The 26081-nt window shown below is 45.0% G+C and overlaps 1 protein-coding gene across 7 annotated transcripts in view; it reads right to left on the bottom strand.

The window, feature by feature from the left end:
* Nucleotides 1–26081, bottom strand: part of LOC110499758 (oxysterol-binding protein-related protein 8-like) — a 155454-nt gene that overhangs the window by 19693 nt on the left and 109680 nt on the right. For all 7 annotated transcript variants that reach the window (XM_036957001.1, XM_036957003.1, XM_036956999.1 and 4 more), the window contains 14 exons: nt 24164–24234; nt 17585–17665; nt 16949–17050; nt 16474–16677; nt 13655–13739; nt 13072–13234; nt 11413–11638; nt 9872–10056; nt 8169–8250; nt 7811–7909; nt 7029–7125; nt 6696–6794; nt 5156–5253; nt 4381–4470 (listed from right to left, as the gene is read on the bottom strand). In XM_036957001.1, coding sequence (XP_036812896.1) covers nt 4381–4470; nt 5156–5253; nt 6696–6794; nt 7029–7125; nt 7811–7909; nt 8169–8250; nt 9872–10056; nt 11413–11638; nt 13072–13234; nt 13655–13739; nt 16474–16677; nt 16949–17050; nt 17585–17665; nt 24164–24234 — 1682 coding nt within the window. The remainder of the gene's footprint in view (nt 1–4380; nt 4471–5155; nt 5254–6695; nt 6795–7028; nt 7126–7810; nt 7910–8168; nt 8251–9871; nt 10057–11412; nt 11639–13071; nt 13235–13654; nt 13740–16473; nt 16678–16948; nt 17051–17584; nt 17666–24163; nt 24235–26081) is intronic.

The raw sequence follows: 26081 nt of genomic DNA, 5'->3' as shown, positions 1-26081 counted from the left end.
AGATATTATGATATACTGTGTACGCAGCCTGTCACCATGACAAACTAACAGATATTATGATATACTGTGTATGCAGCCTGTCACCCTGACAAACTAACAGATATTATGATATACTGTGTACGCAGCCTGTCACCATGATAAACTAACAGATATTATGATATACTGTGTACGCAGCCTGTCACCCTGACAAACTAACAGATATTATGATATACTGTGTACGCAGCCTGTCACCATGACAAACTAACAGATATTATGATATACTGTGTATGCAGCCTGTCACCATGACAAACTAACAGATATTATGATATACTGTGTACGGAGCCTGTCACCCTGACAAACTAACAGATATTATGATATACTGTGTACGCAGCCTGTCACCCTGACAAACTAACAGATATTATGATATACTGTGTACGCAGCCTGTCACCATGACAAACTAACAGATATTATGATATACTGTGTACGCAGCCTGTCACCATGACAAACTAACAGATATTATGATATACTGTGTACGCAGCCTGTCACCATGACAAACTAACAGATATTATGATATACTGTGTATGCAGCCTGTCACCCTGACAAACTAACAGATATTATGATATACTGTGTACGCAGCCTGTCACCATGATAAACTAACAGATATTATGATATACTGTGTACGCAGCCTGTCACCCTGACAAACTAACAGATATTATGATATACTGTGTACGCAGCCTGTCACCATGACAAACTAACAGATATTATGATATACTGTGTATGCAGCCTGTCACCATGACAAACTAACAGATATTATGATATACTGTGTATGCAGCCTGTCACCATGACAAACTAACAGATATTATGATATACTGTGTATGCAGCCTGTCACCATGACAAACTAACAGATATTATGATATACTGTGTACGCAGCCTATCACCATGACAAACTAACAGATATTATGATATACTGTGTATGCAGCCTGTCACCATGACAAACTAACAGATATTATGATATACTGTGTACGCAGCCTGTCACCATGACAAACTAACAGATATTATGATATACTGTGTACGCAGCCTATCACCATGACAAACTAACAGATATTATGATATACTGTGTACGCAGCCTGTCACCATGACAAACTAACAGATATTATGATATACTGTGTACGCAGCCTGTCACCATGACAAACTAACAGATATTATGATATACTGTGTATGCAGCCTGTCACCATGACAAACTAACAGATATTATGATATACTGTGTACGCAGCCTGTCACCATGACAAACTAACAGATATTATGATATACTGTGTACGCAGCCTGTCACCATGACAAACTAACAGATATTATGATATACTGTGTACGCAGCCTGTCACCATGACAAACTAACAGATATTATGATATACTGTGTACGCAGCCTGTCACCATGACAAACTAACAGATATTATGATATACTGTGTACGCAGCCTGTCACCATGATAAACTAACAGATATTATGATATACTGTGTACGCAGCCTGTCACCATGACAAACTAACAGATATTATGATATACTGTGTACGCAGCCTATCACCATGACAAACTAACAGATATTATGATATACTGTGTACGCAGCCTGTCACCATGACAAACTAACAGATATTATGATATACTGTGTATGCAGCCTGTCACCCTGACAAACTAACAGATATTATGATGTACTGTGTACGCAGCCTGTCACCATGACAAACCAACAGATATTATGATATACTGTGTACGCAGCCTATCACCATGACAAACTAACAGATATTATGATATACTGTGTACGCAGCCTGTCACCATGACAAACTAACAGATATTATGATATACTGTGTATGCAGCCTGTCACCCTGACAAACTAACAGATATTATGATATACTGTGTACGCAGCCTGTCACCATGACAAACTAACAGATATTATGATATACTGTGTACGCAGCCTGTCACCATGACAAACTAACAGATATTATGATGTACTGTGTACGCAGCCTGTCACCATGATAAACTAACAGATATTATGATATACTGTGTACGCAGCCTGTCACCATGACAAACTAACAGATATTATGATATACTGTGTATGCAGCCTGTCACCATGACAAACTAACAGATATTATGATATACTGTGTACGCAGCCTGTCACCATGACAAACTAACAGATATTATGATGTACTGTGTACGCAGCCTGTCACCCTGACAAACTAACAGATATTATGATATACTGTGTACGCAGCCTGTCACCATGACAAACTAACATATATTATGATATACTGTGTACGCAGCCTGTCACCATGACAAACTAACAGATATTATGATATACTGTGTACGCAGCCTGTCACCATGACAAACTAACAGATATTATGATATACTGTGTACGCAGCCTGTCACCATGATAAACTAACAGATATTATGATATACTGTGTACGGAGCCTGTCACCCTGACAAACTAACAGATATTATGATATACTGTGTACGCAGCCTGTCACCATGACAAACTAACAGATATTATGATATACTGTGTACGCAGCCTGTCACCCTGACAAACTAACAGATATTATGATATACTGTGTACGCAGCCTGTCACCCTGACAAACTAACAGTGGCAGGGTAGCCTAGTGGTTAGAGCGTTGGACTAGTAACCGGAAGGTTGCGAGTTCAAACCCCCGAGCTGACAAGGTACAAATCTGTCGTTCTGCCCCTGAACAGGCAGTGTTCCCAGGCCGTCATTGAAAATAAGAATTTGTTCTTAACTGACTTGCCTGGTTAAATAAAGGTAAAATAAAATATACTGTGTACGCAGCCTGTCACCATGACAAACTAACAGATATTATGATATACTGTGTACGCAGCCTGTCACCATGACAAACTAACAGATATTATGATATACTGTGTACGCAGCCTGTCACCATGACAAACTAACAGATATTATGATATACTGTGTATGCAGCCTGTCATCATGACAAACTAACAGTCTTAGCACGTATTAAACAGTGTTTCTGGCCATTGGTGCAGAAAACAACTAATTTTACATTTAATTGGTGACTTAAATCTACATACAGTTTGGATACATTAAGCAGGTAGGTGAAAGTGCGTGTTCGTTCGGTGGCCTTCATTAAAACTTCATCAAGGTCAGGTCTCCTGACATAATTAAAGTCAGTTTGACCTTTGGGGTGGAAAATAACTTTCCATACTTTGAAACCTTTAAAAACTAATTCAACGCATGTGGGCTAGGGGGCAGTGTTCGGAAGTTCGGATGACTGACGTGCCCAAAGTAAACTGCCTGTTACTCAGGCCCAGAAGCTGGGATATGCATAGCTGGTAGCATTTTATAGAAAACACTCTGAAGTTTCAAAGACTGTTAAAATAATGTCTGTGAGTATAACAGAACTGATATGGCAGGTGAAAACCCGAGGAGAATCCATCTGAAATGTATTTTTTTCGAGGTCACCACCCATTCAAATGCTTGTCTATGGGACATTCAAATGAATTCCTCCCAGATTGCAGTTCCTATGGCTTCCACTAGATGTCAACAGTCTTTAGAAAGGGCTTCAGGTTTGTTTTTTGAAAAATTAGTTAGTAATTGAAGTTTTTCAAGGTGGCTCTCATTTGGACTGTAGTCTTGTGGCACGTGGATGAGGTTGAGCACTCCGTTATTTATCTCCGGTATTGAACATATTACATTCTGTCTTAAATGTTATCATTTCTTTACATATTAGGGTACCTGAGGATTGATTTGAAACGTTGTTTGACTTGTTTGGACAAAGTTTATTGTTAACTTTGGGTTTCCTTTGTATTCATGTTGAACGAGTGGAACGGGTGGATTACTGAATCAAAACGAGCCAACTAAACTGACTTTTTTTGTGATATAAAGGACTTTATCGAACAAAACAACCATTTGTGGTGTAATTGGGACCCTTCGGTTTGCAAACAGAGGAAGATCTTCAAAGGCAAGTGATTTATTTTAAACGCTATTTCTGACTTGTGACGCCTCTGCTGGTTTGGAAAATGTTTTAAATGCTTTTGTATACAGGGCGCTGTCCTCAGATAATCGCATGGTGTGCTTTCGTCGTAAAGCCTTTTTGAAATCTGACAAAGCGGTTGGATTAACAAGAAGTTAAGATTTTAAACAATGTAAGACACTTGTATTTTCATGAATGTTTAATATTACGATTTTTGTATTTTGAATATCGCGCTCTGCAATTTCACCGGATGTTGTCGAGGTGGGTCACTAGCACCCCACCTAGCCCAAGGAGGTTATTAAAGAGAAGCATAGGGTCGTGTTCATTAGGGCACCAACGTTTGCAACGGAAAACAAAAATAAGCATTTCTAATCCCAAACTGTTTGTCAGTTTTCCTTCTGCTGGAGACATAATGAACTTACCCAGTGTCCCTCCAGCGTAGCCAGCACCTCCTTCCCCAGCTTGATCTTTCCAGAGACCTGGTTCACACTGTCATTGTTACCCAAGAACGGCTGAAAAGAGAGGGGGAGGGTGGCGCTTTATGTTACAGCCCTGTTTAACCTGGTTCTTACCTGCTATTTACATGGCATCAAAGTGGAGACATGGTAACCATGTTACATGGCACCAATGGATCATTTCTGGTAATGACCTCAGAGAATCCAACCGTCTTGGTACCAAATGGGACATATTGATGCTTGTATCTCAAAAGAAACAACTGTATATATAGCTACTAATCTAACTATACTATTACTCTAGGTAGCTACCACTTCAACAAGTACTATATAAGTATTACCTGGTAAGTAGAAGGCTGTAAAATAAAGTGTTCCAGAAAGGAGGATTCATCACATTGGTGTTTTGAAGTTCAAGATGCAGCACAGGGGTGGGTCAGGCAACCCTCCTCTTGGATAGGTACTGGGTATGCAGGCTTTTGTTCCAACCCCACTTTAAAACACCTGATTCAGGTGGTCCTGTTGAGCAGCTAATTAGCAGAATCAGTTGTGCTCCATTGGGGCTGGAGCCAAAGCCTGGAGGTGGGTCCTGTAGCTCTCCAAGATGAGGGTTGTCCCCCCCTCCCTCCCATCTACAGCTTCATTAGAGTTTATAGGACTAAAACTGCCTAATGCAGTTTAAAGCTTTTGTTCATTAAAGACTAAAAGCCAAATGATTGAGGATAGAGAACAAGTTATATCCTCCTACCTTGAGTTTGAACTCGAGCTGGGCACTGTATCCTGTCTTCTCACAGGCAATGGTGATCTGGCCAGCCAGCTCCAGAGTCATGGTGCCATACAGGATGCCTGAGAGAGGGAGGATAGTTACTATACACTACAGTAGAGATGGTGCCCTACAGAGGGAGGATAGTTACTATACACTACAGTAGAGATGGTGCCCTACAGAGGGAGGATAGTTAATATACACTACAGTAGAGATGGTGCCCTACAGAGGGAGGATAGTTAATATACACTACAGTAGAGATGGTGCCCTTCAGAGGGAGGATAGTTAATATACACTACAGTAGAGATGGTGCCCTACAGAGGGAGGATAGTTAATATACACTACAGTAGAGATGGTGCCCTACAGAGGGAGGATAGTTAGTATACACTACAGTAGAGATGGTGCCCTACAGAGGGAGGATAGTTAATATACACTACAGTAGAGATGGTGCCCTACAGAGGGAGGATAGTTACTATACACTACAGTAGAGATGGTGCCCTACAGAGGGAGGATAGTTACTATACACTACAGTAGAGATGGTGCCCTACAGAGGGAGGATAGTTAGTATACACTACAGTAGAGATGGTACCCTACAGAGGGAGGATAGTTAGTATACACTACAGTAGTGTGCAGTGTGAGGGTTTATTCCATTTAAATGAATTCCATTCAGGAAGTAAACTGACATTCTGATTCTAATGTTCCCCGTTCTTCTCATATTGACTGAGGTGAAATGGTATTGACCCCAACCCTGGTAGTGTGTGAATCAGGACTGATTAAGTTAGTAGTGAAGTATATTTCCAGTATTACAGACTTTCCAGTCAGTCTGTATGACTAGAGACGTCATGTTGAATCTACTTCCTATGTAGAAGAAAGGGACGTGTTGCTTCAGGGTTGGGCTCAAGACAGTCAATTCAGGAAGTGATTTGAATTTAAAATCCAAAATGTTTAATACTTCTGACATAAACAGCTTCTCCTTTTCAGATTATTAAGAAGTCATTAAAAATAGACGGACTCTTTTAATTATGGAATTGTAATTTTAGTTACTTCCTGAATTGACTGACTTCAATTTGAATTGAGCCCAACCCTGGCAAGCTTGCAATGAACATTAGGTGGGCATATAGAATTCTAAGGGTATGAATGTAATGTGTGTTGCTTTCACAGTAAGACTCCAGTCAGTAAGAGGTCAGACCTTAATGCAATGTGTGTTGCTTTCACAGTAAGACTCCAGTCAGTAAGAGGTCAGACCTTAATGCAATGTGTGTTGCTTTCACAGTAAGACTCCAGTCAGTAAGAGGTCAGACCTTAATAGAATGTGTGTTGCTTTCACAGTAAGACTCCAGTCAGTAAGAGGTCAGACCTTAATGCAATGTGTGATGCTTTCACAGTAAGACTCCAGTCAGTAAGAGGTCAGACCTTAATGCAATGTGTGTTGCTTTCACAGCAAGACTCCAGTCAGTAAGAGGTCAGACCTTAATGCAATGTGTGTTGCTTTCACAGTAAGACTCCAGTCAGTAAGAGGTCAGACCTTTGCAGTGGGCGTAGGGCATGTTCATGACGTAGTCTTCTCCTCTGTTGAGAAAGGTGAGCCGAGCCTCTCCGTCCAATATGGCCGACAAGGAGTTTCCTGCAAAGAGACACATCGTCATAACAACACCCAGGAAAGGGTGTTAACACAGATATAACATTTGTTGGGTGCGCCTATAAAATTATTATTATTTTTGTTTTCATCAGAAATGTGTTACCAAATGTTCACTTCCCACTGTTAACTAGACAGGCCTGACGTATCTATCTATATGCATTTGCTGTTTGGTAGGTGTGTGTGTGTGTGTGTGTGTGTGTACATGAGTGTGTGTTGTACCGTAGAACTTGGACTTGGCCAGGATGCTTCCGCTGAGACAGAAGCCGTCCTTCCTGTTACTGACGTAGAACGCTGACACTGGAGGATGATGGGACACCTGACAGGGAGAGAAGGTGATTGGTCTAAGGTCAGGAGGACAGGTACTGGAAGCTAGCCCTGATCATAGCCAGTCTACCAGAAGATGTTATGTTGTAGAGTCTAGACCTTCTGAAAACCTATCACATTCCTTCTTTCATCCATCCACCAACCTGTCCACCCATCCACCAACCTGTCCACCCATCCATCCACCCATCCATCCATCCATCCATCCATCCATCCATCCATCCATCCATCCACCAACCCGTCAAACTATCCATCCATTCATCCACCAAACAATCCATTCACCAACCCATCCATCCACCAACCCGTCGATCCATCCACCAACCCGTCGATCCATCAAACTATCCATCCATCCATCCATCCATCCATCCACCAACCCATCAAACCATCCATCCATCCATCCACCAACCCGTCCATCCATCCATCCACCAACCCATCCATCCATCCATCCACCAACCCGTCCATCCATCCATCGTCCATCCATCCACCAACCCGTCCATCCATCCATCCATCCCCCAACCCGTCCATCCATCCATCCATCCACCAACCCGTCGATCCATCCATCCACTCCCCCACACATCCATAATTTACATACTAACTACAACGTGAATCAATTGCTCTTATGTCAGATTAAAAACCCCAATCATATACTAGGGAGCAGTCTCCCTTCCTGGCTCTGTTACCTGTTCAGAAATGTAGAATGTCTTGCTGTTGGTCTTGCTATGGAGCCACATGCAGCGGTAGGTCTCACCGATGATGGGGTTATATGGCTTCTTCAGGCCCTGGTTTTCAGAAGGAGGAAAAACTGAGCTTTAGATACGTCCGCTGAATGGTAGAGATACCGAGGGACATCTTGTCACATCCAGAACAGAGTCGTGTTCATTAGGCACCTAACAGAAGAAATGGACTGAAATAGAGGGACTACCAGGTCCTATCCAGTAAGAAACACTTACGTTTCTTTTTTAGAAAAATGTTTTCCACTGTTCTCCTAATGAACATGACCCTGCTGAAACTGTGATTTTAAGTGAATGTTCTAATCACCTGTGGCTTTTTGTAGAATCCAGAGATATACCACTTCACTACTTTTTTCATCCTGTTGTAGGCATTCTCCTCCACAGCTGCCCTGGAAATGATCAACAACAAATCGCAATGAGGACCTAAATCAGGTTAAAGATACATCTTTGAATATTTGTCTGTATCTTTGGCAGGTCTGACTGTACTGTCCTACTATATAAGACCTTTGATTGGTCAGCTTGGTAGTAATGTCCTACTATATAAGACCTTTGATTGGTCAGCTTGGTAGTACTGTCCTACTATATAAGACCTTTGATTGGTCAGCTTGGTAGTAATGTCCTACTATATAAGACCTTTGATTGGTCAGCTTGGTAGTACTGTCCTACTATATAAGACCTTTGATTGGTCAGCTTGGTAGTACTGTTCTACTATATAAGACCTTTGATTGGTCAGCTTGGTAGTACTGTCCTACTATATAAGACCTTTGATTGGTCAGCTTGGTAGTACTGTCCTACTATATAAGACCTTTGATTGGTCAGCTTGGTAGTACTGTTCTACTATATAAGACCTTTGATTGGTCAGCTTGGTAGTACTGTCCTACTATATAAGACCTTTGATTGGTCAGCTTGGTAGTACTGTCCTACTATATAAGACCTTTGATTGGTCAGCTTGGTAGTACTGTCCTACTATATAAGACCTTTGATTGGTCAGCTTGGTAGTACTGTCCTACTATATAAGACCTTTGATTGGTCAGCTTGGTAGTACTGTCCTACTATATAAGACCTTTGATTGGTCAGCTTGGTAGTACTGTTCTACTATATAAGACCTTTGATTGGTCAGCTTGGTAGTACTGTCCTACTATATAAGACCTTTGATTGGTCAGCTTGGTAGTACTGTCCCAGCAGGCAATACTAGTTCAAATGACATCATTACAACCGTAGTACTGACTCAGAGAGGAAGTCAGCATGGTAGTAGTACTGACTCAGAGAGGAAGTCAGCATGGTAGCAGTACTGACTCAGAGAGGAAGTCAGCATGGTAGTAGTACTGACTCAGAAAGGAAGTCAGCATGGTAGCAGTACTGACTCAGAGAGGAAGTCAGCATGGTAGCAGTACTTACTCAGAGAGGAAGTCAGCATGGTAGCAGTACTGACTCAGAGAGGAAGTCAGCATGGTAGAAATACTGACTCAGAGAGGAAGTCAGCATGGTAGCAGGATTGACTCAGAGAGGAAGTCAGCATGGTAGTAGTACTGACTCAGAGAGGAAGTCAGCATGGTAGCAGTACTGACTCAGAGAGGAAGTCGGCATGGTAGCAGTACTGACTCAGAGAGAAAGTCAGCATGGTAGCAGTACTGACTCAGAGAGGAAGTCAGCATGGTAGTAGTACTGACTCAGAAAGGAAGTCAGCATGGTAGCAGTACTGACTCAGAGAGGAAGTCAGCACGGTAGCAGTACTTACTCAGAGAGGAAGTCAGCATGGTAGCAGTACTGACTCAGAGAGGAAGTCAGCATGGTAGAAATACTGACTCAGAGAGGAAGTCAGCATGGTAGCAGGATTGACTCAGAGAGGAAGTCAGCATGGTAGCAGTACTGACTCAGAGAGGAAGTCAGCATGGTAGCAGTACTGACTCAGAGAGGAAGTCGGCATGGTAGTAGTACTTACTCAGAGAGGAAGTCAGAATGGTAGTAGTACTGACTCAGAGAGGAAGTCAGCATGGTAGCAGTACTTACTCAGAGAGGAAGTCAGCATGGTAGTAGTAGTCGGACAGCTTGTCCAGGAAGGAGCGTGGCTCCAGGATGAAGGTGGGCAGGACCACTTTAGACAGGTCCATCCCAGGCCTGACCTGCTTCAGCAGCGTCCAGATCAGAGACTTATTCTCCTCCGACACCGTCTCTGTCTGGGAGGCCTCACCAGCCTGGGACACACACATATAAAGGTTTGGTGATTTACTGTACACAGCACACACACTTTCATATTGCAATGAATTCTGGGGTTAGTCCTGACCGGGTCTTGAAGCCGCTTCAGCAACTGTAAAGCCAACATCGTAGCTGTTGCGCCAAGAGATCCACACCCGTTGATGAGGTTGCTAGGTGATGGGCTATGTAAGGTCACAGTATTCACATAGGGTTGGAGTATATGATATGACTATATGATACAAGCACATTATGGAGTTGCTCCAACGTGATATTATTCAGTATGAACATCTCTCCGGTCTGAAAAACTTCATCAGTTATCAATCAGTTCATTATTCACATCTTTGCTCTTCCCATTTCATCATCTGCTGGTCTGTATAATTCCAGCTATCGAAAATGACAATTCTAATTCACCACAGAACAGCTGGGAGGGATTTCACGCAGGCAGGCATACAAGCACAAACACCCCCCCCTTTCAACTATAATTTCTTCATGCCCTGCCTGTGGCACTTGGCTAAGGCTATATTAATAGGGCTGAAGATTTCAGAATCATGAACAAATTATTGATGAATCTCCATCAAACCTCTGAAGACTTGTTGTAAGTCCAATCCTAATGGAATACGGTCTTGTCACGTATAACATTCTACATACTGCAGCAGAACTGTGGCAGAAGAGATGCACGTCCTGATTACTTGTCTATTGCAATTTAGGTTCCAACGTGTCAGAATAAAAGAGGTTAGACAATGGGACATAAGACAGAGATAGAGGGTTAGAGAGAGATCACAGACAGGCTGATTTAAGGGCTGTCTGAGGCGTCACTCTGATGACTGCTGCCCACACACACCACTCTTGATGGACGCCTCGACTCTGCTCCTTTCACTTCTCGTTCACAAAGTGTGGCGGCAGCTAGCCTAGCGGTTAAGACTGTTGGGCCAGTAACTGAAATGTCTCTGGTTCGAATCCTCGAGCTGGCAAGGTGGAAAAATCTGCCGTTCTGCCCTTGAGCAAGGCAGTTAACCCCCAACAACATCTGCTCCCCGGGCGCCGATGATGTCGATTAAGGCAGCCCCCCACACCTCTCTGATTCAGAATTCATTCAGTTCCCAGTATCATCTAACTCTTCCTCATCTTAAACTAAGGTTTATCAAGTGTTTATCAAGAATATTCTCTGAGGTCTTAAATCTTAAAAAATAACAAATCAAGCGGATTCTCTTCAATGTTACTGAGTCAAACTTTCCTTGGGGGAAAATTCTCACATCGCTTGTCCAATCAGATGCATTTATACAGAGTAAGCTGGGCTCAGTCCCCCTGACCAATAAGAGCCAGCGGTACTGACTATGCTCATCATCATTCCTCACCTCTCCCAGCTCCTCGTGGGACTGTTCCAGGTACGGAGTCTCCCGCAGGGCCTCGTTGGGGTCAAGGTCAATGTAGGAGTCATCCTGACGTTCCGACGTGTCACTGTCACTCTCCTCGCTCTTCCCCAGACCCTCCACGTCTGACTCCTCGTGGTCCTGCTCCCCCTCCCGGTCCGACTTGTCTGAGTACAGGTCAGGGTCCTTGAACTGGTCACTGTCGTTGAACCTAGCGGGAATAACAAGGAGGATGGATTCAAAGGACAGTTCACACTAAACACTTTTTCTGCAAAACACAATCATCACAGTTTTTGCTCTGCACTGAAAGTGCATCTAGAAAACCTGACTGCTGCTGAAATGCAAAACAAATTGGTATTGTACTAACAGTGGACTAATGAACAAAATACTGAAAGATAACTTGCCATTACCACTACCAATAGCACGGTGTAGGAATACAGAGCTCCTCATGCCTTACTGCATAAATGTTTTTTTGAGCAATCCCTGCAGAGTTGATAAAAGCACAGAAATTCTCCACAGCAGCCAAATCCCCCAGTACAACACAGATCCTTTGAAAGTTCAAAGCCTCAAGAAGACAGTGCTCTCCTCTCGAAAAGGAGAACACATGCAATCTTTACAAGCTACAATCAACTCCGATGCATTCACAGATAACAGATACAACCAGTCAGACAACCAGTCGTCTCAGGGGAAATGTATCCTCACAAAGCACATGGAAATAGACCACAAGCGCTCAAACAGACTGCAGACGAGAGTAGAATAAAGATTTGCTGCTCCAGTTAGAGACACAGAGAGATGGGTTCAGGCCAGGCTTGTAACAGCTCCACATTCAAATAGACATCTAATCATGGTCTTCAGTCTGAAGTGAGTCATGGGTGTTGCTGCAGAGGCTGGAACCAGAGCTTGCATACCCAGTAGCTCTCCAGAGGACTTTTCACACTACTGAGCTGTACCGCGCTGGCCTGGTTACACATCCAACATAGTTGAACCCTGCTGAGGAGGACAGTTTGGTATTAAAACATCTGAGCCAGCGCAGTTTGACGAGGGTTGTCAGAATAGAGTTGGAGAGCCGTGGCTGGGCTAGAGCAGAGAGACCGTACTGTAGGCTGGGCTAGAGCAGAGAGACCGTACTGTAGGCTGGGCTAGAGCAGAGAGACCGTACTGTAGGCTGGGCTAGAGCAGAGAGACCGTACTGTAGGCTGGGCTAGAGCGGAGAGACCGTCCTGTAGGCTGGGCTAGAGCAGAGAGACCGTACTGTAGGCTGGACTAGAGCAGAGAGACCGTACTGTAGGCTGGACTAGAGCGGAGAGACCGTACTGTAGGCTGGACTAGAGCGGAGAGACCGTACTGTAGGCTGGGCTAGAGCAGAGAGACCGTACTGTAGGCTGGGCTAGAGCAGAGAGACCGTACTGTAGGCTGGGCTAGAGCAGAGAGATCGTACTGTAGGCTGGGCTAGAGCAGAGAGACCATACTGTAGGCTGGGCTAGAGCAGAGAGACCGTACTGTAGGCTGGACTAGAGCAGAGAGACCGTACTGTAGGCTGGGCTAGAGCAGAGAGACCATACTGTAGGCTGGGCTAGAGCAGAGAGACCGTACTGTAGGCTGGGCTAGAGCAGAGAGACCGTACTGTAGACTGGGAAGACTCACTGGAAACCCTGCATGTTGTGGGCTCTCAGCAGACTGTAGAAGTTAATTTGGGAGCTCTCCCCGGCCGTGCTGGCCAGCTCCTCCTTGCCCTCGCGGATCATGGTCCGCTTCAGGAGGCCGGAGCACTTCAGAGCCAGCTCCAGAGCATCCATCCAACAACGGCCTGGTGGAGAGGAGACAGGGGAGTTGACAGGCTACACTAGAGTCCTACACACATACAGACAGATAACCACACACACATGGAAGAACACACATACAGATAACCACACCCACATGGAAGAACAGGAAACACATACAGATAACCACACCCACATGGAAGAACACACATACAGATAACCACACCCACATGGAAGAACACACATACAGATAACCACACCCACATGGAAGAACACACATACAGATAACCACACCCACATGGAAGAACAGGAAACACTTGCACGCACGCACGCACGCACGCACGCACGCACGCACGCACGGAAGAACAGGAAACGCGCGCGCGCGCACGCACGCACGCACGCACACACACACACACACACACACACACACACACAGCACAGATTGCAGACACTAAAGCATTCAATACCGTCTGACTCAGAGGTGGCACGGAAGATGAGGTGGCTGCCGGGTAATGGCTGTGTGATGGAACCCACCGCCTCTCCTTTAGGACCCTGACACACGGAGAGAGAGTGAGAGAGAAAGAGAGAGAGAGAGAGGAGGAGAGGGGAGAGAGAGAGAGAGAGTGAGAGAGAAAGAGAGAGAGAGAGAGAAGGAGAGGGGAGAGAGAGAGAGAGAGAGAGGAGGAGAGGGGGGAGAGAGAGAGAGAGAGAGAGGAGGAGAGGGGGGAGAGAGAGAGAGAGAGAGAGAGAGAGAGAGAGAGAGAGAGAGAGAGAGAGAGAGAGAGGGTTTGGTAAACATCCACTCTGGAACATTATACTACCACTATGGCACTGACAGCTATCACCAAGCCAAAGCCCATGGGAAGGTGTGTGTGTGTGTGTGTGTGTGTGTGTGTGTGTGTGCGTGTGTAGCTGAACATGAGTCCTCACATTCCCCTAGGGTGAAAGAATGGGTCCTGTTGGCAAGTCCCTTTGACAACACTGATGTCCAGTTTGGCCGTCCAATAGGGAGGGAGCTTTGTTTAACAATCCCTTTATTGATTGGTTGGAGGGTCATTCATATGGTGTACATGCATCCTAATGGCACCATACTCTGGTTCTTATTATGTAAATATTCTGTAAGTAAGCATTTCACGTTAAGGTCAACACCTGTTGTATTCGGCGCATGTGACAAATAAAATGTGATTTGATATTCCTATTAAGTGCATTACTTTTGACTAGGGCCCATTGATGCCATTTGGGATAAACCCAAAGTCCATTTTACAGTGGTAAGGGTGTGATATGTCATGCGTACTAAAGACAAAAGGTTTAGGGCAGGGTTCCCCAACTGGGGCCAGCAGGTGGTTTTATTTGACCTCCCAAACATTTTTGATTTTTTTTTTTTAGATATTCTTCATTGTTGGACATAAAATAATGGTAATCTCCAATTGATTTTTAATTAGGAAATCTGTTCTCAAGTATAAAATAGAGATGTGATCGTAAGCAGATGTAAGCAAGGTTTGAAATGATGATGTTTTAGTCAAATATTATATCTGTTTGGGCTTCTCGCGGTCAATTTGCAGTCTACTAATTATTAGTAATTATGTTCTGACCCCCCGACCAGTCACTCAACAATAATAAAAGCATCCCAGGGCTGAATTTAGTGGATGATCCCTGGTCGAGGGGGTATCGTTACACTGTCACTACTACCCTCACTACATATTTACATGGTAGATGAAACAGTCACTCTAACTGAGATTTACACTGTGACAATTTCACACAGAGAGGAACCTAATGTGATGAAGCAGGCAAAACATGCAGTGATTATGATTTGAAATGTGAAGAACCTTCAACTAGACTATTTAAATGTTAATTGTGTGCATCATTATGTTCACATTCTTATTGACAGGGGAGGAAAAGGGGGTATTTAATTGACACGAAAGAAGCAGAACTTTGACCCGGATGTGAAGGATGGAGCACGTCTGGCTAATTAAAAGGTTTAATCTTGTGGTAATTGAATAGCCTTTAGCTAACCTTGCACTCCTTGCCATTGGCAAAGACATTGGCCTTTCGGCAATCTCAACGTTCAATATGAGCTGGATTTACAGCAGAGGTGCTCATAGACGGGTTAGTTAACAACGTCACGAAAACAATGTGCACGCTTCAATGGGGCAGAAGTCTGTGAGATGTTGAGATTCTGGAAGGTCAAATAGCGAGCTACAATGACAAGAAGCTACCATGTGGGGAATTGTAACTGGCTCGTTTCAGCTTATTTCTTGATACCATATCTTGTTTTGAGGTGTTTTGACTGATTTCATGGCAATGCTAATAGGGCACAAATGTGCTATCTAGCTAAACAACAACTTTAACAATATATATGAGAGACAAGTGCTCGTTATGCAAATGTATTTGTTCTCAATAAACACTGGAGCTGAACTATAGTTAACATGTGGTCAACAATCTAATCCAACCCGTCTGTTTGTCCCATAGTTGTGCAGGCGACCCTTTTGTTTCTAAACAACCAACCCCTCTATTGGTGGTTGGAAATAACATCAACATTAATTTTCCATGAAAACATGTGGAGCCTCGAAAAAGGAATATGAATTTATAACAAAGTCAAAAACAAACATTAAGCTGTTAGCTAGACAAGTTGTTGTACTAAGAAGTGTTGTGGTTGGAATTACAGTATGTATTTAGTTGGAGAATTTAGATGTGACCCAGCAACTTTTGAAAGACTGGTGTTGCTTGGACAAACAAAACACGGTTGCTTAGCAACAGGATACAAACAGGATACAAACTCGGCAACAGGATACAAACTCGGGTAGCTGTAAAAAGGATGGAATCAGGATCAAGAGAAAATGATTGAATGTTCACAAGTGAAGATGGCAGAAAGGCCATGGAGTAGGGAGTGGATTAGCTAAAGAGAGCGGTACTCAGGTTAGTCAGTTAATGTCTGAACAAAAATGTACTTAGGCAGTATTATACCAGAGTATTATACCAGTGTGCAGACAGATTTATGTTTTTGTTCTACATTATCCTGTCTGATCCAGCATTTGGGACAAGGGGCTTTTACAGATGTGCACATACCACTCCATTAAATGAAATGATGTCTCCCTTACCTAAAGGCCATTGTGCAGGTCTACTAGAAACTCTATTGCTCTCCATCTTATCATCATTATTATCTGAAGTTGTGGAAGCCATCGCCCAACAGATCACCTTGAATTAGTTGTTGTTGTTTTTAAAAGAGACTTTGAGACGCTGTTCTAATGAAAAGCTCTATATAAAATAAATGTACTATTTTTATTACCTTGACTGCCCAGATGGACTGCTCCAGCGGGTGGAAGAGTTTGAAACAGAAGCCGTCCTTCTTTGAGGGTCTCTCGATGAGCTCGCAGGCGTTGAGCAGCACCGTGCCCACCCACTGGCCGTTCTTATGGGTCTTGTAGATGAGAAGAACCCCCGGCTTCAGCACACACCACAGCTTGGTCCAGCTCTTCAGAGTACCCCGGATCTGAGGAGCAGACACGTGGCCAAACACAGACACTCAGACATAAAATACACCAAATATCATCATGTTAAATAAACTATGTTAAAATATATATTTATTTTGTTGGAAACTTCTATCAACAAGGGCACTTGTGAAAATTCTGGAGAAACTTCAATAGATTATAGCAGATTCTTATGGCTTTATAGTTTGTTGCTTGTAAAGTAATATTCAAGTAATTGCAGCACATGGCCCACGTTGTGTACAGTCCAGAAACAAGAAGCAGGGCAAGTCGAACCTTGAGCCAGTCAGCCATGACAATAACAGAGGGGTCTGTGATGGTGCTGAGGAGCTCCTTGGTGGCTCTCTTCTTCTCCTCACGGTAGTTCTTCTTCTGTACCTGCAGGGGCCACACACAAACATCACGCTACAGTGTTTCCCCTAGCTGTACCTGGAGAGGCCACACACAAACATCCCGGTACAGTGTTTCCCCTAGCTGTACCTGCAGGGGCCACACACAAACATCACGTTACAGTATTTCCCCTAGCTGTACCTGCAGGGGCCACACACAAACATCACGCTACACAGTGTTTCCCCTAGCTGTACCTGCAGGGGCCACACATAAACATCACGCTACAGTATTTCCCCTAGCTGTACCTGCAGGGGCCACACATAAACATCACGCTACAGTGTTTCCCCTAGCTGTACCTGCAGGGGCCACACACAAACATCACGCTACACAGTGTTTCCCCTAGCTGTACCTGCAGGGGCCACACATAAACATCATGCTACAGTATTTCCCCTAATGTCTAGAGTCCTGTCCAGGGGTTGTACTTCTACATCAAGCTGCCTCACGCAACAGAAACAGGGCCGTTCTGACAAGCTACTTACTATGAGATCATCCTTAGGCTGGTCTCTGCTGTAAGTCTCTTACCTTGAGCGACTCCTTCTTGGTGAGCTTGTTACCGGACGACGAGACATCCTTGTCAGAGCCATTGTAGAGCTTGGACTCTGACTGTAGAGACATGGAGGAGGAAGTGAGCGTATAGTCAGGTGGGAATGGCTCACTAGTACCCTTCTAACCTGAGACAAACAGTTTCCATCTGGTGACACTAGGACAGACGTCTTACTGTATTACTGGATGTGATGAGCATGTGGGGAGCTGTCTGGCCCAAACTGGGGAGCTGTCTGGCCCAAACTGGGGATCTGTCTGGCCCAAACTGGGGAGCTGTCTGGCCCAAACTGAGGTGGGTGGATGCTACACATTGGCGGTTGGATGAGGTGAGTTACCCCTCTTACTATGTAAAGCACTTTGAGTCCCTGAGAAATCATTATTCCCATCCAATAGACTGCTGTATTAGAGTTGTCTGGGCGCCACTCAAACTTCAGCACCAGTCTGATTGATTTACCCAATCATACTAGGTACACACACACACACTCATCTGGTGTCTGGAGGCACCCTTGGCGTTTTTGGCTTCTGAGGTGAATGTCAAAGGAGCCTTGAGAGTATCCTGACACCTGGAAGACAACAACAGGCCTCCGATACCACCATGATAACAGCCCCCAATGGAAGTCCTGCAATAGTAATAGCAGCCTCAGTTGAGGCTACGACGAACAACGCTGTGGGCCTTACCTTATGCCCTGCTCAGCCTGTCAAGCCCTTTGTTTAGTCCTGCGCTAGCTTGGCTAACGCTAACCAAGGAGCTGGATTCTACACAGGCATGACTCTTAGCTGAAGCCAGGGCCTAATAGAGTTCCATTAGCAGAGAGTAGACAGAGAGAGCAGGGGGAGAGCTTCATGAGGCAGGGCCACTTAACAGCTCAGAAAAAACCTGGTAGGTAGAGGAGAGGGGGGGGGGGGGGGGGGGGAGCAGAGGACTGGAGTAAAGAGGAGAGAGCAGAGGACTGGAGTAAAGAGGAGAGGACTAGGGTAAAGAGGAGAGGAGAAGACTGGGTTAAAGAAGAGAGGAGAGGACTGGAGTGAAGAGAGGAGAGGACTGGAGTAAAGAGGAGAGGACTGGAGTAAAGAGCAGAGGACTGGAGTAAAGAGCAGAGGACTGGAGTAAAGAGCAGAGGACTGGAGTAAAGAGGAGAGGACTGGAGAAAATAGGAGAGAGCAGAGGACTGGAGTAAAGAGGAGAGGACTGGAGAAAATAGGAGAGAGCAGAGGACTGGAGTAAAGAGGAGAGGAGAAGACCGGAGTAAAGAGGAGAGGACTGGAGTAAAGAGGAGAGAGCAGAGGACTGGAGTAAAGAAGAGAGGACTGGAGTAAAGAGGGGAGAGCAGAGGACTGGAGTAAAGAAGAGAGGACTGGAGTAAAGAGGGGAGCGCAGAGGACTGTAGTAAAGAGGAGAGGACTAGGGTAAAGAGGAGAGGAGAGGACTAGGGTAAAGAGGAGAGGAGAAGACTGGGGTAAAGAGGAAAGGACTAGGGTAAAGAGGAGAGGAGAAGCCTGGGGTAAAGAAGAGAGGAGAGGACTGGAGTAAAGAGGAGAGGACTGGAGTAAAGAGGAGAGGACTGGAGTAAAGAGCAGAGGACTGGAGTAAAGAGGAGAGGACTGGAGTAAAGAGGAGAGGAGAAGCCTGGGGTAAAGAAGAGAGGAGAGGACTGGAGTAAAGAGGAGAGGACTGGAGTAAAGAGGAGAGGACTGGAGTAAAGAGGAGAGGACTGGAGTAAAGAGCGGAGGACTGGAGTAAAGAGGAGAGGACTGGAGTAAAGAGCGGAGGACTGGAGTAAAGAGGAGAGGACTGGAGTAAAGAGGAGAGGACTGGAGTAAAGAGCGGAGGACTGAAGTAAAGAGGAGAGGACTGGAGTAAAGAGGAGAGGACTGGAGTAAAGAGGACTGGAGTAAAGAGCAGAGGACTGGAGTAAAGAGGAGAGGACTGGAGTAAAGAGCAGAGGACTGGAGTAAAGAGGAGAGGACTGGAGTAAAGAGAAGAGGACTGGAGTAAAGAGGAGAGAGCAGAGGACTGGAGTAAAGAGCAGAGGACTGGAGTAAAGAGGAGAGGACTGGAGTAAAGAGGAGAGGACTGGAGTAAAGAGGAGAGGACTGGAGTAAAGAGCAGAGGACTGGAGTAAAGAGCAGAGGACTGGAGTAAAGAGCAGAGGACTGGAGTAAAGAGGAGAGGACTGGAGTAAAGAGGAGAGGACTGGAAAAAAGAGCAGAGGACTGGAGTAAAGAGGAGAGGACTGGAGTAAAGAGGAGAGGACTGGAGTAAAGAGCAGAGGACTGGAGTAAAGAGCAGAGGACTGGAGTAAAGAGCAGAGGACTGGAGTAAAGAGGAGAGGACTGGAGTAAAGAGGAGAGGACTGGAGTAAAGAGGAGAGGACTGGAGTAAAGAGGAGAGGACTGGAGTAAAGAGCGGAGGACTGGAGTAAAGAGGAGAGGACTGGAGTAAAGAGGAGAGGACTGGAGTAAAGAGCGGAGGACTGAAGTAAAGAGGAGAGGACTGGAGTAAAGAGGAGAGGACTGGAGTAAAGAGGACTGGAGTAAAGAGCAGAGGACTGGAGTAAAGAGGAGAGGACTGGAGTAAAGAGCAGAGGACTGGAGTAAAGAGGAGAGGACTGGAGTAAAGAGGAGAGAGCAGAGGACTGGAGTAAAGAGCAGAGGACTGGAGTAAAGAGGAGAGGACTGGAGTAAAGAGGAGAGGACTGGAGTAAAGAGGAGAGAGCAGAGGACTGGAGTAAAGAGCAGAGGACTGGAGTAAAGAGCAGAGGACTGGAGTAAAGAGCAGAGGACTGGAGTAAAGAGGAGAGGACTGGAGTAAAGAGGAGAGGACTGGAGTAAAGAGCAGAGGACTGGAGTAAAGAGCAGAGGACTGGAGTAAAGAGGAGAGGACTAGAGTAAAGAGGAGAGGACTGGAGTAAAGAGCAGAGGACTGGAGTAAAGAGGAGAGGACTGGAGTAAAGAGGAGAGGACTGGAGTAAAGAGGACTGGAATAAAGAGGAGAGGACTGGAGTAAAGAGCAGAGGACTGGAGTAAAGAGGACTGGAGTAAAGAGGAGAGGACTGGAGTAAAGAGGAGAGGACTGGAGTAAAGAGGAGAGGACTGGAGTAAAGAGGAGAGGACTGGAGTAAAGAGGAGAGGACTGGAGTAAAGAGCAGAGGACTGGAGTAAAGAGGACTGGAGTAAAGAGGAGAGGATTTGGAGTAAAGAGCGGAAGACTGGAGTAAAGAGGAGAGGACTGGAGTAAAGAGGAGAGGACTGGAGTAAAGAGGAGAGGACTGGAGTAAAGAGCAGAGGACTGGAGTAAAGAGGACTGGAGTAAAGAGGAGAGGACTGGAGTAAAGAGCGGAGGACTGGAGTAAAGAGGAGAGGACTGGAGTAAAGAGGAGAGGACTGGAGTAAAGAGAAGAGGACTGGAGTAAATAGGAGAGGACTGGAGTAAAGAGAAGAGGACTGGAGTAAATAGGAGAGGACTGGAGTAAAGAGCAGAGGACTGGAGTAAAGAGCAGAGGACTGGAGTAAAGAGGAGAGGACTGGAGTAAAGAGGAGAGGACTGGAGAAAATAGGAGAGGACTGGAGTAAAGAGGAGAGGACTGGAGTAAAGAGGAGAGGACTGGAGTAAAGAGCAGAGGACTGGAGTAAAGAAGAGAGGACTGGAGTAAAGAGGAGAGGACTGGAGTAAAGAGCAGAGGACTGGAGTAAAGAGCAGAGGACTGGAGTAAAGAGGAGAGGACTGGAGTAAAGAGGAGAGGACTGGAGTAAAGAGCAGAGGACTGGAGTAAAGAGAAGAGGACTGGAGTAAATAGGAGAGGACTAGAGTAAAGAGGAGAGGACTGGAGTAAACAGCAGAGGACTGGAGTAAAGAGGAGAGGACTGGAGTAAAGAGGAGAGGACTGGAGTAAAGAGGACTGGAGTAAAGAGGAGAGGACTGGAGTAAAGAGGAGAGGACTGGAGTAAAGAGGAGAGGACTGGAGTAAAGAGGAGAGGACTGGAGTAAAGAGGAGAGGACTGGAGTAAAGAGCAGAGGACTGGAGTAAAGAGGAGAGGACTGGAGTAAAGAGGAGAGGACTGGAGTAAAGAGGAGAGGACTGGAGTAAAGAGGAGAGGACTGGAGTAAAGAGGAGAGGACTGGAGTAAAGAGGAGAGGACTGGAGTAAAGAGCGGAGGACTGGAGTAAAGAGGAGAGGACTGGAGTAAAGAGCAGAGGACTGGAGTAAAGAGGAGAGGACTGGAGTAAAGAGGAGAGGACTGGAGTAAAGAGGAGAGGATTGGAGTAAAGAGGACTGGAGTAAAGAGCAGAGGACTGGAGTAAAGAGGAGAGGACTGGAGTAAAGAGGAGAGGACTGGAGTAAAGAGGAGAGGACTAGAGTAAAGAAGACTGGAGTAAAGAGGAGAGGACTGGAGTAAAGAGCAGAGGACTGGAGTAAAGAGGAGAGGACTGGAGTAAAGAGAAGAGGACTGGAGTAAATAGGAGAGGACTGGAGTAAAGAGCAGAGGACTGGAGTAAAGAGCAGAGGACTGGAGTAAAGAGGAGAGGACTAGAGTAAAGAGGAGAGGACTGGAGTAAAGAGCAGAGGACTGGAGTAAAGAGGAGAGGACTAGAGTAAAGAGGAGAGGACTGGAGTAAAGAGGACTGGAGTAAAGAGGAGAGGACTGGAGTAAAGAGGAGAGGACTGGAGTAAAGAGGAGAGGACTGGAGTAAAGAGCAGAGGACTGGAGTAAAGAGGACTGGAGTAAAGAGGAGAGGACTGGAGTAAAGAGCGGAGGACTGGAGTAAAGAGGAGAGGACTGGAGTAAAGAGGAGAGGACTGGAGTAAAGAGAAGAGGACTGGAGTAAATAGGAGAGGACTGGAGTAAAGAGCAGAGGACTGGAGTAAAGAGCAGAGGACTGGAGTAAAGAGGAGAGGACTGGAGTAAAGAGGAGAGGACTGGAGAAAACAGGAGAGGACTGGAGTAAAGAGGAGAGGACTGGAGTAAAGAGGAGAGGACTGGAGTAAAGAGCAGAGGACTGGAGTAAAGAAGAGAGGACTGGAGTAAAGAGGAGAGGACTGGAGTAAAGAGCAGAGGACTGGAGTAAAGAGCAGAGGACTGGAGTAAAGAGGAGAGGACTGGAGTAAAGAGGAGAGGACTGGAGTAAAGAGCAGAGGACTGGAGTAAAGAGAAGAGGACTGGAGTAAATAGGAGAGGACTAGAGTAAAGAGGAGAGGACTGGAGTAAACAGCAGAGGACTGGAGTAAAGAGGAGAGGACTGGAGTAAAGAGGAGAGGACTGGAGTAAAGAGGACTGGAGTAAAGAGGAGAGGACTGGAGTAAAGAGGAGAGGACTGGAGTAAAGAGGAGAGGACTGGAGTAAAGAGGAGAGGACTGGAGTAAAGAGGAGAGGACTGGAGTAAAGAGGAGAGGACTGGAGTAAAGAGGAGAGGACTGGAGTAAAGAGCGGAGGACTGGAGTAAAGAGGAGAGGACTGGAGTAAAGAGCAGAGGACTGGAGTAAAGAGGAGAGGACTGGAGTAAAGAGGAGAGGACTGGAGTAAAGAGGAGAGGATTGGAGTAAAGAGGACTGGAGTAAAGAGCAGAGGACTGGAGTAAAGAGGAGAGGACTGGAGTAAAGAGGAGAGGACTGGAGTAAAGAGGAGAGGACTAGAGTAAAGAAGACTGGAGTAAAGAGGAGAGGACTGGAGTAAAGAGCAGAGGACTGGAGTAAAGAGGAGAGTACTGGAGTAAAGAGGTGAGGACTGAAGTAAAGAGGAGAGGACTGGAGTAAAGAGGAGAGGACTGGAGTAAAGAGGAGAGGACTGGAGTAAAGAGGAGAGGACTGGAGTAAAGAGGAGAGGACTGGAGTAAAGAGGAGAGGACTGGAGTAAAGAGGACTGGAGTAAAGAGCAGAGGACTGGTATTTATGTATATATTTATGCTGTCATTGTTTTATTATTGGAAAAACAGAACAGCCGCTGCCTATAGAACAAATATACCGCTGTAGCGTGGGTTCAAATCCAGCCCACTGCTATTTCAGCACACTCTCCTCTCTCTCTCTCCTATTCAACGGAACCACCAACCAGGATTTCTATAAAACCTTGGATGTTTGGGAAAGTAACCAGAATTTTGCAACCCTAGGCCTTAGTTTCATTGGAAGTTGAACAGTGGGTTCTGTTGAGGAAGGCCTGGAATGGTTGGGTTTCTGTTTTTGATGATGGTTTGATGTACATGTGATTAATAATGAATGAAGCTCACAGCCGTGGCGAGGTTGAAATTGTTGGCTTGTTCTTTTACAGTAACTCTCTTAATCTCTGGTCTCATTAGGACTATGTCTCACATACTGAAATGGGTTTCATCAGCACCCTCCCTTCCTACTCTCCTCTCCTCTCGTACTTGCTCATAAAGAGTTGATGGTAAAGCATGATGCTTTAATGGTTGGGGACTTTGGCCAAAGAAATAAAGTCCATTTCAAAGGTTTCTGCTTCAGAGTGAGTGGATGGGTATGTTTTCTGTCCTTGTACATCCTGTAAAGAGAGAAAGGAGAGGAGAGCTGTGAGAAGAGAGGAAGTCTGGGGTGTATTTTTGGACCGTACCTTGCTCTTGGATATGGAGTGAGACGAGTCCTCTTTCGGAGGCAGGGAATCTTCTTTCCCCCGGTCGAAACCTGAAAAGAGAGAAACCAATCAGCCCAAACATCCTCCATGTGTCCCTGAGGCACTGAAATGGTGTAGGGTGAAGTTGCCCCTAGACGCTGATCCTGGGTCAGTTTAGCATTTTACCCACTAATAGTGACGGTTCGGATTGGGGAAGGGGAAACTGATCCTAGATCTGTACCTAGAGGAAACTTTACCCCAGAGCCACCTAACACTGTCCGTCAGCAAGGTCAGACTAAATGGAGAGTCCTTTCCAGCAAGCCAACCACAGCTGAGCTCCTCCTTTAAATCCCAGTGGCTGTTGTGAGAGAACAGCAGCAGTCCCCTGTGTACAGGCCCTGCTCTTTACCAGAAGGCTCCAGTCCCTCTGAATATTTAATGACCAGTGCCTCCATCCTCACAGCCCATTTTGTAATGATCGCAGAGTCAGGAAGGACAGACACAGAGGCACACAGTTATAGACTGATAATATCATTTGGATTAGTGATGTGGGACAAAATGTATAGTTACATATCACAATATTATTTTGGAGGATACATCAACATTTGACTCAAAGTAGCGCTACTACTTTGAAAAGTATAATTTTTTCATCATATAGCTTGTTCTCCATCTTCTTTTGAAATAGTGAGCCAACATGTTTTCAGTACTTTCATTTCCCTGACCAATCGAAACTCATTTTCTCATGCTCTCTCTTGTTTCTGCAGCAGACATAAGGTGAGAAATATGTTTGGAATATCAAATCGATGGAAAATCACAGTATCGAATCACACTACATATAAAATCACAATACATGTACACTCCCGGTCAAAAGTTTTAGAACACATACTCATTCAAGGGGTTTTCTTTATTTTTTACTATTTTCTACATTGTACAATAATAGTAAAGACATCAAAACTATGAAATAACACATGACCGGTAGTGTACATGTATTGTGATGTTATATGTAGTGATGTCATGTAGTAAACAAAAAATGGTTAAACAAATCAAAATATATTTTATTTTTGAGATTCTTCAAATAGCCACACTCTTGGCATTCTCTCAACCAGCTTCACCTGGAATGCTTTTCCAACAGTCTTGAAGGAATTCCCACATATGCTGAGCACTAATCTGACTAATCCCAAACTATCTCAATTTGGTTGAGGTCGGGGGATTGTGGAGTCCAGGTCATCTGATACGGCCCTCCATCACTCTCCTTCTTGGTAAAATTGCCCTTAACCAGCCTGAAGGTGTGTTGAGTCATTGTCCTGTTGAAAAACAAATGATAGTCCCACTAAGTGCAAACCAGATGGGAAGGCGTATCCCCACACCATAACACCTCCTCCTTAATGCTTTACGTTGGGAAATTCACATGCAGAGATCATCCATTCATCCACACTGAATCTCACAAAGACACAGCGGTTGGAACCAAAAATCTCCAATTTGGACTCATCAGACCAAAGGACAGATTTCCACCGGTATATTGTCCATCGCTAGTGTTTCTTGGCCCAAGCAAGTCTCTTCTTATTATTGGTGTCCTTTAGTAGTGATTTCTTTGCAGCAATTCGATCATGAAGGCCTGATTCACACGGTCTCCTCTGAACAGTTGATGTTGAGATGTGTCTGTTACATTTACTTGGGGTGCAATTTCTTAGGCTGGTAACTCTAATGAACTTATCCTCTGCAGCAGAGGTAACTCTGTGTCGATCATTCCTATGGCGGTCCTCATGAGAGCCAGTTTCATCATAGCGCTTGATGGTTTTTGAGACTGCACTTGAAGAAACTGACAAAGTTCTTGAAATTTCCCGTATTAACTGACATTCATGTCTTAAAGTAATGCTGGACTGTCATTTCTCTTCGCTTATTTGAACTGTTCTTGCCA

This window comes from Oncorhynchus mykiss, chromosome 21 (assembly GCF_013265735.2).
Source record: "Oncorhynchus mykiss isolate Arlee chromosome 21, USDA_OmykA_1.1, whole genome shotgun sequence".
In the NCBI taxonomy this organism is placed as follows: Eukaryota; Metazoa; Chordata; class Actinopteri; order Salmoniformes; family Salmonidae; genus Oncorhynchus; species Oncorhynchus mykiss.
Note: the sequence above shows the minus strand (reverse complement) of the source record. Positions and strands in the feature narration are given on the sequence as shown.